We start from the raw sequence: 15,674 nt of genomic DNA on the forward strand, positions 1-15,674 counted from the left end.
TAGCTAGTGCTGAAGTCCATTGAAAGTGTATCTAAACTGCAGGTCTGACACGTGTTTTAGCCCAACCCCATCTTACCATCCATACATAAAGCCCTTGACACATGTATTTAGATCCTCAGGATACATGCTTGCTAGCGTGTCCAGGAGTATAGGTACCCCTGTACCTATGTCTTACTGAAATTTGTGTCTCAGACCATCCACTTTGCAATGAGGATGAAGCTAAAGCATGTGTTGCTGAGGTCATGTTTGAATAGGCCGCCAATGCTATCCCACAATTCCCATGGCTTATATATCTTTCTACAGACCCAACTTCCTGCTCTTCAGGGGCAGGACATCTCTCATTGGTTTTTTTTCCAGATGTTTGGCAGTCTTCTATGGGTCTAGTGACTGGGGCTTAACCAGGAAGTAATGACTTTTCTTGACTCGACAGTGAATTGGTTTGTGTCTGTGGATTAGTCTATTAGCAGTGAAAAAACCCAACACCAGACCACTGAAATTGGAGAGCTTCGAAGTACAGTCTAAATAGCAGTACAGTAGATTTATCACTCAGGTATTGTTACAAGGGGCAGGACAGGGGAGTGAGGATCCAGTCCTGGGGGTAGGATGGAACAGCACAAGCTGGTGGGAAAAACTGGTGAGACAGCTCTGCTGTTTCTTGTCTTCCAAGGCAGACGGGGACTTGAGATTTGCACAGAGGATAAGCAGCACCAAGACAGTTCTTGTCCTCATCCCCAGACTACCTTTCCTTTAAGCTGGTGTGGGTCTCCTTGGCCTCTGTGAACTAGACAAACCTCTGTATGGGTACAACCAACTCACAGAAAACTAACCCTTTAAGAATTCTTTTATTCATGGTACATATTAGTTTCTTTTTGGAAATCTTCTTTATTGATTTTTAAAGTGTCATACAAACAACTAAACATTTCCAGTACATCGGTACAAATGTGCAGTTTGTCTTGATTGAGCATCTTACTTTGATTGTAATGAGTGCATTTCAACAGCATCAGACCTCTAATTAAATTAGTTAGTTCATTGTTTCTCTGAAATTTGCTAATTATATTCAACCTTGTTTTTATTTTGACAAAATATAGTTTAAAAAGGTGGGGGGGGCGTTTAATGGCTACAGATGTTAAAATGCTACAAAATTCATACAGTACAGTTGTTAGGTAAGATAGAAAAGTCAATATGACTCAAAATAATCACATTCTACGGCTCCTACCATGCAAACACTTACACGCTTAACCGTAAATATGTGAATAGTCCCATCTTTGCGGGTTCCTCCTTTGAGTAAATTTATGCAAATCTGTGTTTGCAGGATTGTGACTGAAGGTCCTGCAGGATCTTATAGTCCTTACCAATGTGATTAGTTGAGTTGCACCATTGACTTCAGTGGGATTTCTTGCATAGGTACAGGTTGCAGGATTGGTTTCTATTTATATTAAAGACAATCGGTCTGTTTCAAACACAGCACTTTGTCCAGTTGATTCCATAAATAAGGTATACCAAAAGGTAATTTAAGGGCCTGATTCAAAGCCCATTGAAATCCATGCGAAAAACTAATGGCAGTCTTTGGATCAGGCCCTAATAATTATTCTACAAAGTATAATATAAAAGGTTAGTTTCACATTCTGGATTTCCAGATATGCTGCTTTCATAGTTGCATGAGCACAACAATGAAGATCTGGCTCAAGATGCACAGCTGGATGTTCACATTTAAATACATAGTACCATAAAATGCAGAATTATTTGCCAATTCATTCATGCATAGACACATTCCAAGACTATAGTACTTGAGTCTAACATGAAAGTAAATTACTTTATAAAGTAAAATCTTTTTTTCTTCAAAACTAATACTTAAATGTTTTCTGTAGAATTCTGTCAGTCTGTTATTTTTATTGAAACATTTTGATTATTCTCCTCTACATAATCCAGAAACGAATGCATTGGCCTGAAAATTCTTGTCCACATGCAATACAGTCTGCCAAAATATCAAAAACACATCCAGTTTCTAGGCACTAGTGTTCAAAGGTGGGGATGCGTACGTAGTTTTGAACTTGAAATATATTTATATTGGAAAAAATAATAATATTCTCAAAATATACCATAAGACCATAGCAGACTCCTCCGTGTTGTATCATTGAGTAGTATGGAATATATGTAATGCCTTGTATTTGGGCATTCAGCCCTGATTATTAGTTCATGTTATGTTTAATGTTCAGTGAATATGTGTCCAATTAAACACATCAGAATGAGGTTTCACTCAAAACTTTCTAAATCCGTAGGATGTATCATCAGTTTGGTTGACTTGATCAAATAGAATCTTCCTTTCTGAGGCTTCCAGTATATTCCTCGTCTCCTTTCCAGTTTTCCTTCTGATCTTGGTTTGATATATTTTCCATTCAGATTGGTTTCCCCACACGCTCTGTGCCACCAGCCACCTAAAAACAATATTTTGGTGTCATTTAGTCCAAATTTTACTTTTCCTGTTTGACGTCAGAAGGCTAGTCACTGATTTGGACTGCATTTTCAAAATAAGGCTTCTCTAGGCCTGATCCAACTCCCATTGAGGTCAGTGGGAGACTCTCTTTTGTTTTTTTGGTTTTTAAATGTATAGGAAAATTCTACCTTTGTCCTAGATATATCTATCGGTTTTGAGGTGAATGTGACTTATTTTGTACATTTTAAAGCGGACCAAAATCAGGCTTTAAATGGAAACTTGGCTGCAGGCTTAACTATAGTCTGCTGCGTATGATAGAGTGGAGTTAATATGCAGTCCATCTTCTGTTTTGTGCAAGAAGGGATTACATATAGAAAGCCAATGTAGTCCAGTAGCTGGGCGCTGGACTAGGACCCAGTACATGGGAGGTGAACTCCTGGCTCCATTGAAGTCTGTGGCAAAACTCCTGTTGACTTAAATGAACAAGGAACTCACCCCTGAGTTCCATTTCTATCTCTACTACTAATTCACTCTGTGACCTTGAGCAAGTCACTTAGCATCTCTGTGCTTCAGTTTTCCACACCTGTGAAATGGGATAATAATGCTCAGGTGGTGTCTTAGGACTCTGAAATCTGTGGAGAAAAAGCACTATATAAGTGCTGATAATTATTATTTTATTTTATGTTCTTCATTTGCAGGGGAGAGATTTTATGAACTAGTCTTTTCAATCTCTAACATCCATGACAGCTGAGCCATTATAGGTAGATTCCCAATAATTCATGAAGTTATATCTAATGTAACAAAGGAACTGAAATTTTAATGTGCTTCGAATACTGGTACCTGAATATCTTTCTGGACAGTTGAAATCTCTCTTTGTAGCATTGTCATGATCCATCATAGAGAACCTCAGTTTTGTTTGTTCAGGCAGTGCATTGGGAATATTCCCTGAGATCTCTGAAAGATGAAGTGTGTAGTCTGTTTCTGGGCTTCCCAGGGTGAATGTGTACTCGACGTAACGTTTATTATCTTTCCAGTCTTTCAGCTCAATACGTAAAATGTAGTCAGCTTGGTTAGCAATGGAATATAACTTCGCTAGTCCCAACCAAAATTCCCCTGCAAGGACAGGTTGCATGAATATCATTAGTATGGAGTTAAGACAGAGCACAATTATTTAAAAAGGTTTATTCATTGCTTAATTAAATCAATAGTATGAGTCTTGGGAACTCTTGATCTTTTCAGAGAGTCTCCTGAAACATTCTTTTTGTTTACATCTTTTTAATTACACACTCGTGATCAATAAAAACTAGATATATAAATGAAATGGAACCTCTCCTAATTTTCACAGCACTTGTGAAGGACTGCAAAGGGGACTCCAGACATTTAAAAAAAATGCGTAACTGAAACAGTATGATAAGTGAAGCAAGTGACATATATAAAACTTAATTGTAATGGAAATGGATTTCACTTGTGGTTGTGGGGGTGGTGGTGGTGGTGGGCCTAAATTGGGATTTTGATGCCCTTATATAAAAAAAATGGATTTAATTTAAGTAGTTTTTCTCCTTCATGGACTTTTAATAGTTGAACATATCGTTTAGCAGAATATGAACCAGCTTCTTATTATGTCTATTGCTGATCCCCGTGCAAAAACAATACTGCCAAATGTGAATGCCACACAAGCAAGGTGCCCACCTACATTTCAAGGAACAAAGGACAAGCTCTTTTGAAAAGTACAGAACAATACTTTAAGAAGCAGCACTCCACCCTTTTACATTCATGTTAGAAAATCCTTCACAGGCCACAGTCATACATTGGTATCTCTGTATACTTGTATGATCCTTTGCATGATTTTTTCTGATCTGTGGAACAAAATGCACCCTATGTTGATATGGGATGTGGGAATTCTACACCAAGTAAGGCACATTCCTTAAAATAAGAGGCAGAAATCCTCCTACATGAGAAAATGCTTGCCTCAGTCCTATTTACTGCTCCAACACCAGAGGGAGGAGTGGAGCAACTCTTCACTGTTGCAGATGTGAAAGAAAGCAATAGTTGATATCATGCTGCTGTCTACCCACTGCTCTGTGGGTAGATTGGGAAATTGGTGGCTTGAATCTGCCACCTGAGTCCTGCCACGGTGAGTCTTTTTTCTGTAAAAGGCGAATCAAGTAATTTTTAATAGATGCATAGAAAAATCTGCTGGATAGGCAAGCTGTTAGCCAATGCTTGGCATTAAAAATGGTCTTAGAGTTGATGATTAACTAATATAAACATGGGTGTTTCCTCACCATTCACATGCCAGGTAAGATGATTGGCTGCCAACGATTGGGAGACTGAACGTGTAGAGAGGAAAATACTGTCTAGCTTAATGGTGTCTTGAGCTTGAACAATTGATGTGGTAGTGTTTAGTGTAAACATGGTATGGTTGGAGGAAGAAGTGCTACTTACTTTGCCGCTGTTTACTGTGTATTTCTTGTGGTCAGAAATGTGTATCAAGGAAACCTAGAACTTGGGGTGGGGAGTTTGAAAAGGGCAGAATCTAAATAAATAAAATAACATTTAAAGCTGAAATGAGTCTTTTTGGCCTTGATTTAGCAAAGCTCCTGAGCACATGTTTAAGGGAAAGCACATGCTTAAGTGCTTTGCTGAATTCAGGGCCTTATGTTTCCTGGTATGCAATAGACAGTGTCTCACATTAGCTATATGAGCTGCTCAGACTGGTTTGCTTGTTTCTGCCTGCTGGTGTGTGAATGCACTAGAGTCATCCCAGATTCCAGCATCTGAAAGCAGCTAACAGCCTATAAAAAATGAAGGAGCAAAAAGAGTGCCTTTACCTTTGAGATCTCCAAAACCATTTGCATAGCTCTCCCAGGTTTGGTTGAAATCTAGTGATCCATCAACTCTGTTTTGAATGACTGTCCATGAGCTGTCTGTGAATGACAAAGGGAAGGAAAACATAAACCTGGTAGGTCATTTTAACCATTTGTTTGGACTTTGACAAGAGCAGAGCCATAGATAAAAAGAGATTTACTTGTTCCATGTTAGTAGCTTTGCTGGGCATTTTCTAAATACCATTTACAGTCAACAAAATTCTCTTAAGTGGTAGCTCTTGACTGCTTAGGATATTATGCTCACATTCGTATAAAGCGTGACTGATTTTTTGTTTTGTTTTTTGAAGTAACCAGGTCATGACACCCTCATCTGACCCAGTTACAACAAACATGGTTGAATTATGACCCTTCAGCAGCTTCTTTTCACAGTGAAGCCACAGGCCAACCATGTTTGCACATCCAAACATATCACCTGGCCTCACTAGGTTTGCATCAGTGTGTGCCAGAGATCAGGGAGCCAAGAGGTCACTTACATAGAGCAGCACTGCCAGTCTGAGAGGCACTGTGCTGTGGTATGATATGATGGGAGGAAGGACAACTGGCCAGACTGGTGATGCACATGCGTGTGTACCACGAAATAACAGCATTATGACTTTGTTACAGGAAGACAAGCAGATACCAGCGTAGGCTGCTGGCAAAGATATACCATCGGTAGTTGCCATAGTTATTATGTGTGTATCAACCATGTTGTGCCTGGACACAATCCTTGTTTAGATCCAACATGGTCACTGACTGGTGACAAACTAATTGAAATGTGTTAGCATGGATAAACTCATAGCAGTTCTGTACCCCAGAATAACCTTGTAAAGAATCAAGTATCAGAGGGGTAGCCGTGTTAGTCTGGATCTGTAAAAAGCCACAAAAAGTCCTGTTGCTTTTTTTACTTATAAAGAATGCGTGTCAAACTATTCAAAGCATAACCACTGTTAGCTGGCCATGGTGAGTGTTATGCAATGAACTGGTTTAATTTAGAAAAGTTACTAGTTGTTTGTAATACAGTGTTAGTAATCATTGCTTTTTAGTGGTCATTCGGCTGTAGGGATGAAAAGCTATTTCCCGCAGAGGCTAATGGATTTACCTCTTGCTTATACTGAAGAATGGACTGAACAAAGAATGGAAGTGATTTCTTCAATTCTCTGTGGTATTTTGAAAAATAGGGACGAATTCGGAAATGCCACTGGCTGCAGTCAGCCTTATATAATAGATGACAACCTTGTGGGTGGTCTGCTGTAAGTTTTTGTGTACATTTTAGGGCAGTAAGCACATTTCAGTTTATCAGTAAACTGTTAAAGGAAGAATTACACTGCTTCTAGTGTAGCTGGTCTTACCAGATTTCATTTCACAATAGACATTAAAAGCTTCAGATCCGTTGGGTTTAATAGAGTAAATGCCACTCGTCCGTTCACCTCTCTTATAAAGGGCAGTGCAATCAGTAGCAACACCTGGAATAGCAATAATTAAAGAATTACAGATATCTTTTTGCAGTTAAGAAGCTTGAAGGACACAATCCAGCACTGCAAAGGTAATTGCCTTTTTCGAGCCTCTTGGAACAAAACAGAAGCTGGAATAGTTAGTTCAGCAGGAGTGTTCTTTTATGACGGTTCCTTCTGTGAAATGGGCAAATTAAATTCTATGGGCTAAAAATTACGTCAGAGGAAAAGTGGCCAACTGGTTGTTGGGCAGCTGGTGTTTGCTCAATTAGGCAAGGTTTCAATTTAGATAATCTTACAAAAGGGATAGTCTAAGAATAGACTGTTGGGCATAATGACTTCTTTTCTCCACAAAGTTCTAATCATGGTTGTTTGAATTAGGCTAGGTCTACACTACCCGCCTGAATCGGCGGGTAGAAATCAACCTCTCGGGGATCGATTTATCGCGTCCCATCGGGACGCGACAATCGATCCTCGAATCGACGCTCTTACTCCACCAGCAAAGGTGGGAGTAAGAGCCGTCGACGGGAAGCCGCGGAGGTCGATTTTGCCACCGTCCTTACAGCGGGGTAAGTCGGCTGCAACACTTCGAATTCAGCTACGCTATTCGCGTAGCTGAATTTGCGTATCTTAAATCGACCCCCCCCCCCGTAGTGAAGACGTAGCCTTAGACTGAATTCCCAGATGTTACTATTGCTGAAGTCTAAAAATGCTGATCAGCTTTAAAAATCTAATCCAAGTCCTGTCAATCCCAGTCTCAGTCCATTTCCAAATGGACAAATGCCTGCATCATCAAAACTCACAGTAAAGGTACTGCCTTGTATGTGTGATACAAAATGTAACCCAGGGAAAGGTCAGAGACTGAATTGCCTACCGAGACCGGACTATTTCAACCCTAGAAGTTGTCCCACTTTGTGAAAGTGGAGGCAAATTTGTGGGGCAGTGTGGGGAAATGTGCACTGCTGCACCTTTTATATAGTTAAATAGAGGACTCAAGTCTCCAAAGTTGAAAACCCATCCCCTTTCATAAGAACTGGCTTCATAGAGAAACTAGAAAAAGAAAGGTAAAAACCTCCTGTATCTGACCATTTAACAGTGAGCACATTCATGCATGCATATGCACTACTGCCAACACAATGCGTTACACAGTCATACCTAAAGCATTATATGATCTTACCATTGAATTCCTGAACTGGAGCTGTGGAATTATGTGAAGGAAGGGGAATGATCTTTGGTTCAGTTTGCTTCAGAGAAAATGAACTCTCTGTGTTTTCTTGGAAACTTGTATTGCTTAGCTGAAAAGAAGCATATTTATGTATTATTGATCTCCCAAGCATCTTGGAATTATAATCAAAAGTCATATACTTAGTTCAACAATCCAAGGTACTGTATCCATTTTTATTGTCAATTTAATCTTTTAAAGTAATCAGTGTACAGTACAATATGAAAAGTGTTTTATAAATGTTCTTGGAGATTTTGAATATACTAATCTATAAAAAGGGAAATAAAAACAACCCAGGAAACTACAGACCAGTCAGTTTAACTTCTGTGCCAGGGAAGATAATGGAGCAAGTAATTAAGGAAATCATCTGCAAACACTTGGAAGGTGGTAAGGTGATAGGGAATAGCCAGCATGGATTTGTAAAGAACAAATCACGTCAAACAAATCTGATAGCTTTCTTTGATAGGATAACGAGTCTTGTGGACAAGAGAGAAGCGGTGGATGTGGTATACCTAGACTTTAGTAAGGCATTTGATACGGTCTCTCATGATATTCTTATCAATAAACTAGGCAAATACAACTTAGATGGGGCTACTATAAGGTGGGTGCATAACAGGCTGGATAACCATACTCGGAGAGTAGTTATTAATTGTTCCCAATCCTGCTGGAAAGGGATAACAAGTGGGGTTCCGCAGGGGTCTGTTTTGGGACCGGCTCTGTTCAATATCTTCATTAACAACTTGGATATTGGCATAGAAAGTACACGTACTAAGTTTGCAGATGATACCAAACTGAGAGGGATTGCAACTGCTTTGGAGGATAGGGTCATAATTCAAAATGATCTGGACAAATTGGAGAAATGGTCTGAGGTAAACAGGATGAAGTTTAATAAAGACAAATGCAAAGTGCTCCACTTAGGAAGGAACAGTCAGTTTCACACATACAGAATGGGAAGAGACTGTCTAGGAAGGAGTACAGCAGAAAGGGATCTAGGGGTTATAGTGGACCACAAGCTAAATATGAGTCAATAGTGTGATGCTGTTGAAAAAAAGCAAACATGATTCTGGGATGCATTAACAGGTGTGTTGTGAGCAAGACACAAGAAGTCATTCTTCTGCTCTACTCTGCGCTGGTTAGGCTTCAACTGAAGTATTGTGTCCAGTTCTGGGCACCACATTTCAAGAAAGATGTGGAGAAATTGGAGAGGGTCCGGAGAAGAGCAACAAGAATGATTAAAGGTCTAGAGAACATGACCTATGAAGGAAGGCTGAAAGAATTGGGTTTCTTTAGTTTGGAAAAGAGAAGACTGAGAGGGGACACGATAGCAGTTTTCAGGTATCTAAAAGGGTGTCATAAGGAGGAGGGAGAAAACTTGTTCATCTTAGCCTCTAAGGATAGAACAAGAAGCAATGGGCTTAAACTGCAGCAAGGGAGGTTTAGGTTGGATATTAGGAAAAAGTTCCTAACTGTCAGGGTGGTTAAACACTGGAATAAACTGCCTAGGGAGGTTGTGGAATCTCCATCCCTGGAGATATTTAAGAGTAGGTTAGATAAATGTCTATCAGGGATGGTCTAGACAGTATTTGGTCCTGCCATGAAAGCAGGGGACTGGACTCGATGACCTTTCGAGGTCCCTTCCAGCCCTAGTATTTATGAATCTATAATGCTAACATGCCTCTTTGGGCTGGTCTATACTTAGCCGCTAGTTCGGCGGCTGGAAATCGAACTTCCTGGTTCGATTTATCGCTTCTGGTCTGGACGCGATAAATCGAACCAGGAAGTGCTCGCCGTCGACTGCGGTACTCCAGCTCAACGAGAGGAGTACCGCGGAGTCGACGGGGAGCCTGCCTGCCGCGTGTGGACCGCATCTGAACCGCGGTAAGTTCGAAGTAAGGTATGTCGAATTCAGCTACGTTATTCACGTAGCTGAATTTGCGTACCTTACTTCGACTTGGGGGGTAAGTGTAGACCAAGCCTTTGAAACTCATGTTTGGTCTATGAAACTCCTTCACTGAGATAAGCTGCCAATTTGCTTACCTGTCTATTTGACATGTATCATGATCGGTGGATGGACTTAAGTTGGCACCTAAATAACACCACTCAGGTAACTAGTCCCAACCTCTAGAGAGTTTACGGAGCCCTTGGGCCCTGCATTAAAAACTCTTTTCTTTTGGGGCCTGCTCTGAGGAGTGAAATTAAATAGGAGCATGTCAGTTTCAAAAACATGTCAGTTGTACCCACAGCTGTGGTAACAGAGGTTAAACATTTTAGTGCAGAGGCATGGTGCTGTGTTGAAATGAATATAGCAGCAGAGAGGAGGAAAAAGGGAAAATAACTTAACAGTGGGAGGCAGGAGAAAGGACAGAGTTGGAAGAACAGTGAGATTGGTAATTAGAGAATTAAACAACATGAGAAAAGTTACAATCCCCAAACATGCCCCACTTGGGTTTTATGGTCCATGGTGCAGAACTTTATACTCCGCATTCTTGTGCCCTAGCCCCAAACACATACCACAGTACCACAACAGTTCTGTCGCATTTAGCAGTTGCACACCCACAAAAAGATTGTGTCCCAAGCTTTGCATTTTGGCCCCTGGGGTTATTTCCCCCCCTAGGTATCTCAGACAATCAGAATGTATTCTGGAAAGGAGAAGTGTATTCAGATAACTAGTTCCTCTACCTTCTCTTCCAGCTCCTTTATTTGATTGTGCTGTTTATCAAGTTGTGCATGCTGTTCTTGTACAACTTTGAGAAGTTGCCTAATGTGGTTGTCCTGTTGCTGTACAAAATTCTGGAGGGGAAAAAAGTGGAACTTCATCAAAGACAGCTTTCATTCTGTGTTAGAAAGATCAGATTAATGCCTTAGCAAAAGTAGCCTTCAACCAATCTTTTTTTATCGGTGTCAGTTTTTAAAGGCAAAACCACTGCACAATGGTTATTGTTTTCCTTTATTTTGCCTTCCCTGTCCTAACTTGTGAGGCAGAATCCTCTCTTTTCCTCTGCAATGAGTATCTACACCAATTATGGATCAAATTTATGTAGCTCTTACTTGAACAAAACTGCTCTCAGCTTCAGAGGCCTTCATTTGGTCCTTTATTTCAAACACTTTAATCCCACTCTGTAGGTGATTCAAAGAATGAATTTTTGTGGAGCTGTCTTTTGTGTTTTTAATTGAACTATATAAATAACACATACCAGTAGGCCAGTAGAGAGGAAGGATGCTCCAGTGGTTAGGCCTTGGAAGACCTGAGTTAATTTCCCTGCTGTGCCATGAGTTTTCTGTGTGACCTTGGGCAAGTCACCTAGCCTTTCTGTGCCTCAGTTCCCATCTGTAAATTGGGGATAATGGCACTGCCTTACCTCCCAGGGTGTTGTGAAGATAAATATATTGAAAATTTTGAGGTGCTCAGGTACTGTGGTGATGGGGACCATATAAGTACCATAGATAGATAACCCCTCTTTAAAGTTCATTTTTTAAATATGTGTTACTAAATCTTATAAACATTAAACCTATCAGAATTCACATAGACCACCATTTTGCAATGGAACTGTATTGTGCTGTAGTTTTGTTAATCTGATTTCCAAAGGGTTTACCATTATGGTTTAGTGTACTTTGAAATTGATTTTTTTTTTTTAAGTGCAGAGCAAAATATATAGGGCCATATCATTCCATCTGTTTTCAAGCATATTTCCTCACTGATTTCTTTGGGGATTTATGCTTTAAAACTGATGACATTTTGTGGCCCATAATAAGACACTTGAATTGATTTCTGCAAGACTATTAGTCTCCAGATTAATATACAAAGCTTATTTCTCAAAATACATATTACTGCTTCTAGAAATGTGTGGAGGAAACATGGCTTTCAGAGTAACACTCCCTAAAATAGCATTCCGATTTACTTTGGCTTTCTACTCTCTGGGTGTCCTCAAGTCTACTTACTTTGAGTGAAGTCATTTCTTTCGGTTCTTGAACTTCAGGCTGGATGTGGACTAATTTAATTACTTTCTCTTCCAGCCCCCCTACTTTCTCTTGAAGCTGGATCTTGTCTTGTAATAGGTCTTCAATCTTTGAGTTCAGCTCGAGGGATATATTCCTTATCTCTTCATTGTTGGCCTGCAATCTGGAAGTTGTTTTTCTGAGCTCTTCTTCTTCTACCTTGATTTCATTGGTTTGCAGTGAGAGCTCATAAAAAGACTTGTCAAAAATGTTCAGTTTTTGAAAGATGTCGTTCATTTGCCCCTTGGTCTTGTGGACAAAGTCTTTAAGGCCGTGCCCAAGCTGGAGAAGCCCATTAGCTAAAATCCGCACATCATCTAACATGGCAAATCTTGAGTTTGGCTCAGGAGGTGCAGAATCAATGGAAGAGTAGTCCTTGTCAATTTTACTTGAAATAGCAAAAGGGGCAATGAAAAGAAAGACGAGAGCTATTTTCATGGTGTCTGTTTCCAATGTCCTAAGGTAGTTTTGAACAGAGATGTTTTCCCTAGTTACAGTTTTTGCTGTATGGTGGTTCTAGGTTGAAGAATTTAGCCTATATATATGCCTGTTCGGTTCAGAAAAGGCAAACGGATTCAGTTGATCATTAAACCATGTATAATTGAACTAATGTAACCTCTGTCCTGTCCAGGTTGATATCTGGAAAGATAAACCTGTGTGACCAGCCTGTTGCTGATTAAACTAGTACTTGGATTTCCAATATGCCAGCTATTCTATTGTTAAAATTATTGGTCGATGTGATGTATTGATGGATATACCCCTTTCTTTACAGGTTCATTTTTTTAATCATAATCTTGAACTATGGATAAGGGTCTAAATTACCTCTGAGTTGCAGTGTAAGGGTTCTTTACTTTGCCAGAGGAATGTAAAAGGGCCTTAGCATAAATGAGACGCAATCTCTGTGTTTCAGATTCTGCCCTCTATTGGGGATGGGGGAGACATCCTACAGAAGGGCAATTCACTGAGCCTGACTCTGATCTCACACCACTTTGACACTGGTGTAATTCAATGTACTTCAACTGATTTACTCTTCAGTTACCCCAGGATAAGTGACAGCAGAATTAGACACAGTAAATGTAGACTCATTGGGCTTGATTTTCCACTCCTTTGCACCTTCTTTAAGTTCTTCAATCCTGTGCACAGTGGATGTAAAACGCTACCACTGGTGTACATGAGTGGAGAATTCTGATTTGGCAGATTCACTTTGTGATCATTTTGCACAAGTGTACATGACTTCTCAAGGTTCAAGCAGTGGAAATCAGAACCACTGGGTTTCTGAGGCATCATGTGATCAGGAGGGCAAAGGTTGATGCTCATGATTCCTTAGGAACCTAAAGGAAACTCCAGCAAACCATGAACCATCCGCATGGAGCATCTGCCAATCCATGCTAATCCGCTTCCTTGATATCCTCTTCCTAAGTAGCTGTGCTACCATTTACCATCCCCTCTATGCCTATGCTGGACAGTCCTCTGAGTGCTGGGAGTGTTTTTAGGACATCATGAGTTTCAGCGGGAAATTCTGCAGGGGTTTCCATATGTTTGCAGGGTGAATTTGCATGGGTTTGTGGATGATGCAACTGAGATAAACTTTTCCTGGTCTTAGGGTATGTCTGTATTTAAACTGCTACAGCTGTGCTGTCGTAATGCTTTGGTGTAGACACTATCTATGTTGATGGGAGGGGTTCTTCCATCAGCATAGGTAATCCACCTCCCAAGAGATGATAGCTAAGTCTTTTTTTGACTTAGCGCGGTCTACACTTGGGGTTAGGCTGGCCTAGCTATGTCTCTCAGGATTGTGGATTTTTCACACCCCTGAGAGACGTAGCTATGCCAATGTAAGTTCCTAGTGTAGACCAGCCATTAATTTAGCTTGGCTATGCAAAGCCCCAAACCATGGGCATTCCCATGGGTGGGTGAAAGGGACAAAGCCATATTTAGGCTTGGTCTGTACTTGAAAGTTATACAGACGCTCCCCGGGTTACACAAACCCGACTTATGGAAATCCGGATTTACGGAAAAAGTTCTGTAAGCTTTTTTTTTTTTTTTCCCATAATTGTCGGAGATATGTTCCCGACTTACTCAAAATTCGACTTACGCAAGGCGTTCCGGAATGGAACGCTTGCGTAAGGCGGGGAGCGTCTGTATCAACATAGCTGTGTTGGTCAGGAGTGGGGGGAAACCACACCCCCGACTGGCATAGTTATGCTGACATAATCCCCAATGCAGACACAGCAGTGTCACTGGAGGAGTGTTTCCATCAGCATAGCTAATATTGTTTCGGGCAGGTGGTGTTCCTACATGGACAGAAAAACCCCTTCTGTCAGCACAGGCTGCGTCTACGCTACGAAGCTATGCCAGCATAACTATTCCAGTTTAGCTATGCCAGTATTGTCTCCGTGGTATAGACATACCCATAGATCTCCCTTGCCGTAAAATCCTTCTCCATGGCCTAGATTTGGCCCTAAATAAAGTAAGTTTGGGTGGGGGTAGTCTTGCAAGGATGATCTGAAGAAAGTGTTCAGCTTTATGACTGGAACGATTGCCTGCTTTAGAACCAACCAGTTTGCAAGGAGCAGTGAAGTTTTGAATTAACAGTGGCTTGTGGCGCAGTCACATACAAATATAGGAAATCTGCCCACACTGATTATAATGTGCCCTCTAGCACTTTTGGAGGATTTTCAAGGTTTTTCCCAGAGTGCTGGCTGGAGTGGGGAGAGCCTCCTAGTTGCTCAACTTTATTTATTTATTTATTTGCATATGTGCGCATAACTCAGTGTCAAACAGGAAAGTGTATTGAAATGAAGTTGTTAACCCGGGCACTGAACCTCTGCATGAGAAAATTTGGTGACATGCAATAAATCATAAAATATTAAGTGGCATGAAAATTATTTTTAAATTCTGTTGCACAGATTAATAGCTAGAGTAATATATTACATCGGTGCAGTAGGAATCTGAGTGATCAGCTCATGTACACCAGTCACAGAAAAACGATAGAGAATCTGGATAAAGTTCATAGCTCTGGACAGTGGAATTTCATTATAAATCGGCTAGCATATGATCAAAGCAAATACAAGAAATAATCTGATGTAATAGTCAGTACTTCACAGCAGACCACAACCACATTTCTCATAGTATCCCAAGGAGATAATCTTGATGAGAGACAACAATCCAGCAGACTTGGGCCCTGCAATGCAGTCTGCTAGCAGGAGCCTGCAGTTGGCGACCATGTTTGAGGATCTTGTTTTGGAAGAACGCTGAGACAAATCACTAGAAAATGTTTTGTAGGAAACATTCGTAAAATGACAGGGGGATGAATGAACAGACAGCATGACAAGGGGCTGTGAATAATTAGGAATTTGATCCTGAAATGTATCTAAAAAGTCAGGCAAAGAAAAGATTTAAACATCAGGAGGGCAATCCATGGTTTTTAATTCTTTACCCTCAGATATTTTGAGGACTTGGGCCCCAGTCCTAGGATCCAGCGGAACTACGCTGGGTACAGAACTCAAGTGGGGTAGGGAGTCAGAGACAGCTTTGTGCCACTCTTTGTGTTCCTCTTGTTTGTGGTGCTGCGGGGGGCCAGCCCAGCCCACGGCACAAATGATCTTAACATGTTTTTAGTTTATAACCAAATCTCCAAAAGATTTCATGTTTAACCTGATGTGACTTTACCCTGCCTGTCTCTTTACCTGATAGAACAAATC

General features: G+C 40.6%; 2 protein-coding genes across 5 annotated transcripts in view; one reads left to right on the forward strand and one right to left on the reverse strand.

The window, feature by feature from the left end:
• The window catches only part of LOC113407184 (dedicator of cytokinesis protein 7), a 108,508-nt gene that overhangs the window by 21,665 nt on the left and 71,169 nt on the right, over positions 1 to 15,674 (forward strand). The gene's annotated exons all lie outside the window — the stretch shown is intronic.
• Positions 1,876 to 12,452, reverse strand: LOC113405070 (angiopoietin-related protein 3-like). The gene is made up of 7 exons (XM_026655314.2): positions 11,914 to 12,452; positions 10,654 to 10,764; positions 7,930 to 8,047; positions 6,651 to 6,764; positions 5,266 to 5,361; positions 3,275 to 3,547; positions 1,876 to 2,435 (listed from the first exon to the last, which is right to left on the reverse strand). The coding sequence occupies exons 1-7, from the start codon at positions 12,406 to 12,408 to the stop codon at positions 2,254 to 2,256; spliced, it is 1,389 nt and encodes a 462-aa protein (XP_026511099.1). The 5' UTR covers positions 12,409 to 12,452; the 3' UTR covers positions 1,876 to 2,253.

Source organism: Terrapene carolina, unplaced genomic scaffold, assembly GCF_002925995.2.
Source record: "Terrapene carolina triunguis isolate 2854851 unplaced genomic scaffold, T_m_triunguis-2.0 Scaffold210, whole genome shotgun sequence".
Lineage (NCBI taxonomy): Eukaryota > Metazoa > Chordata > Testudines > Emydidae > Terrapene > Terrapene triunguis.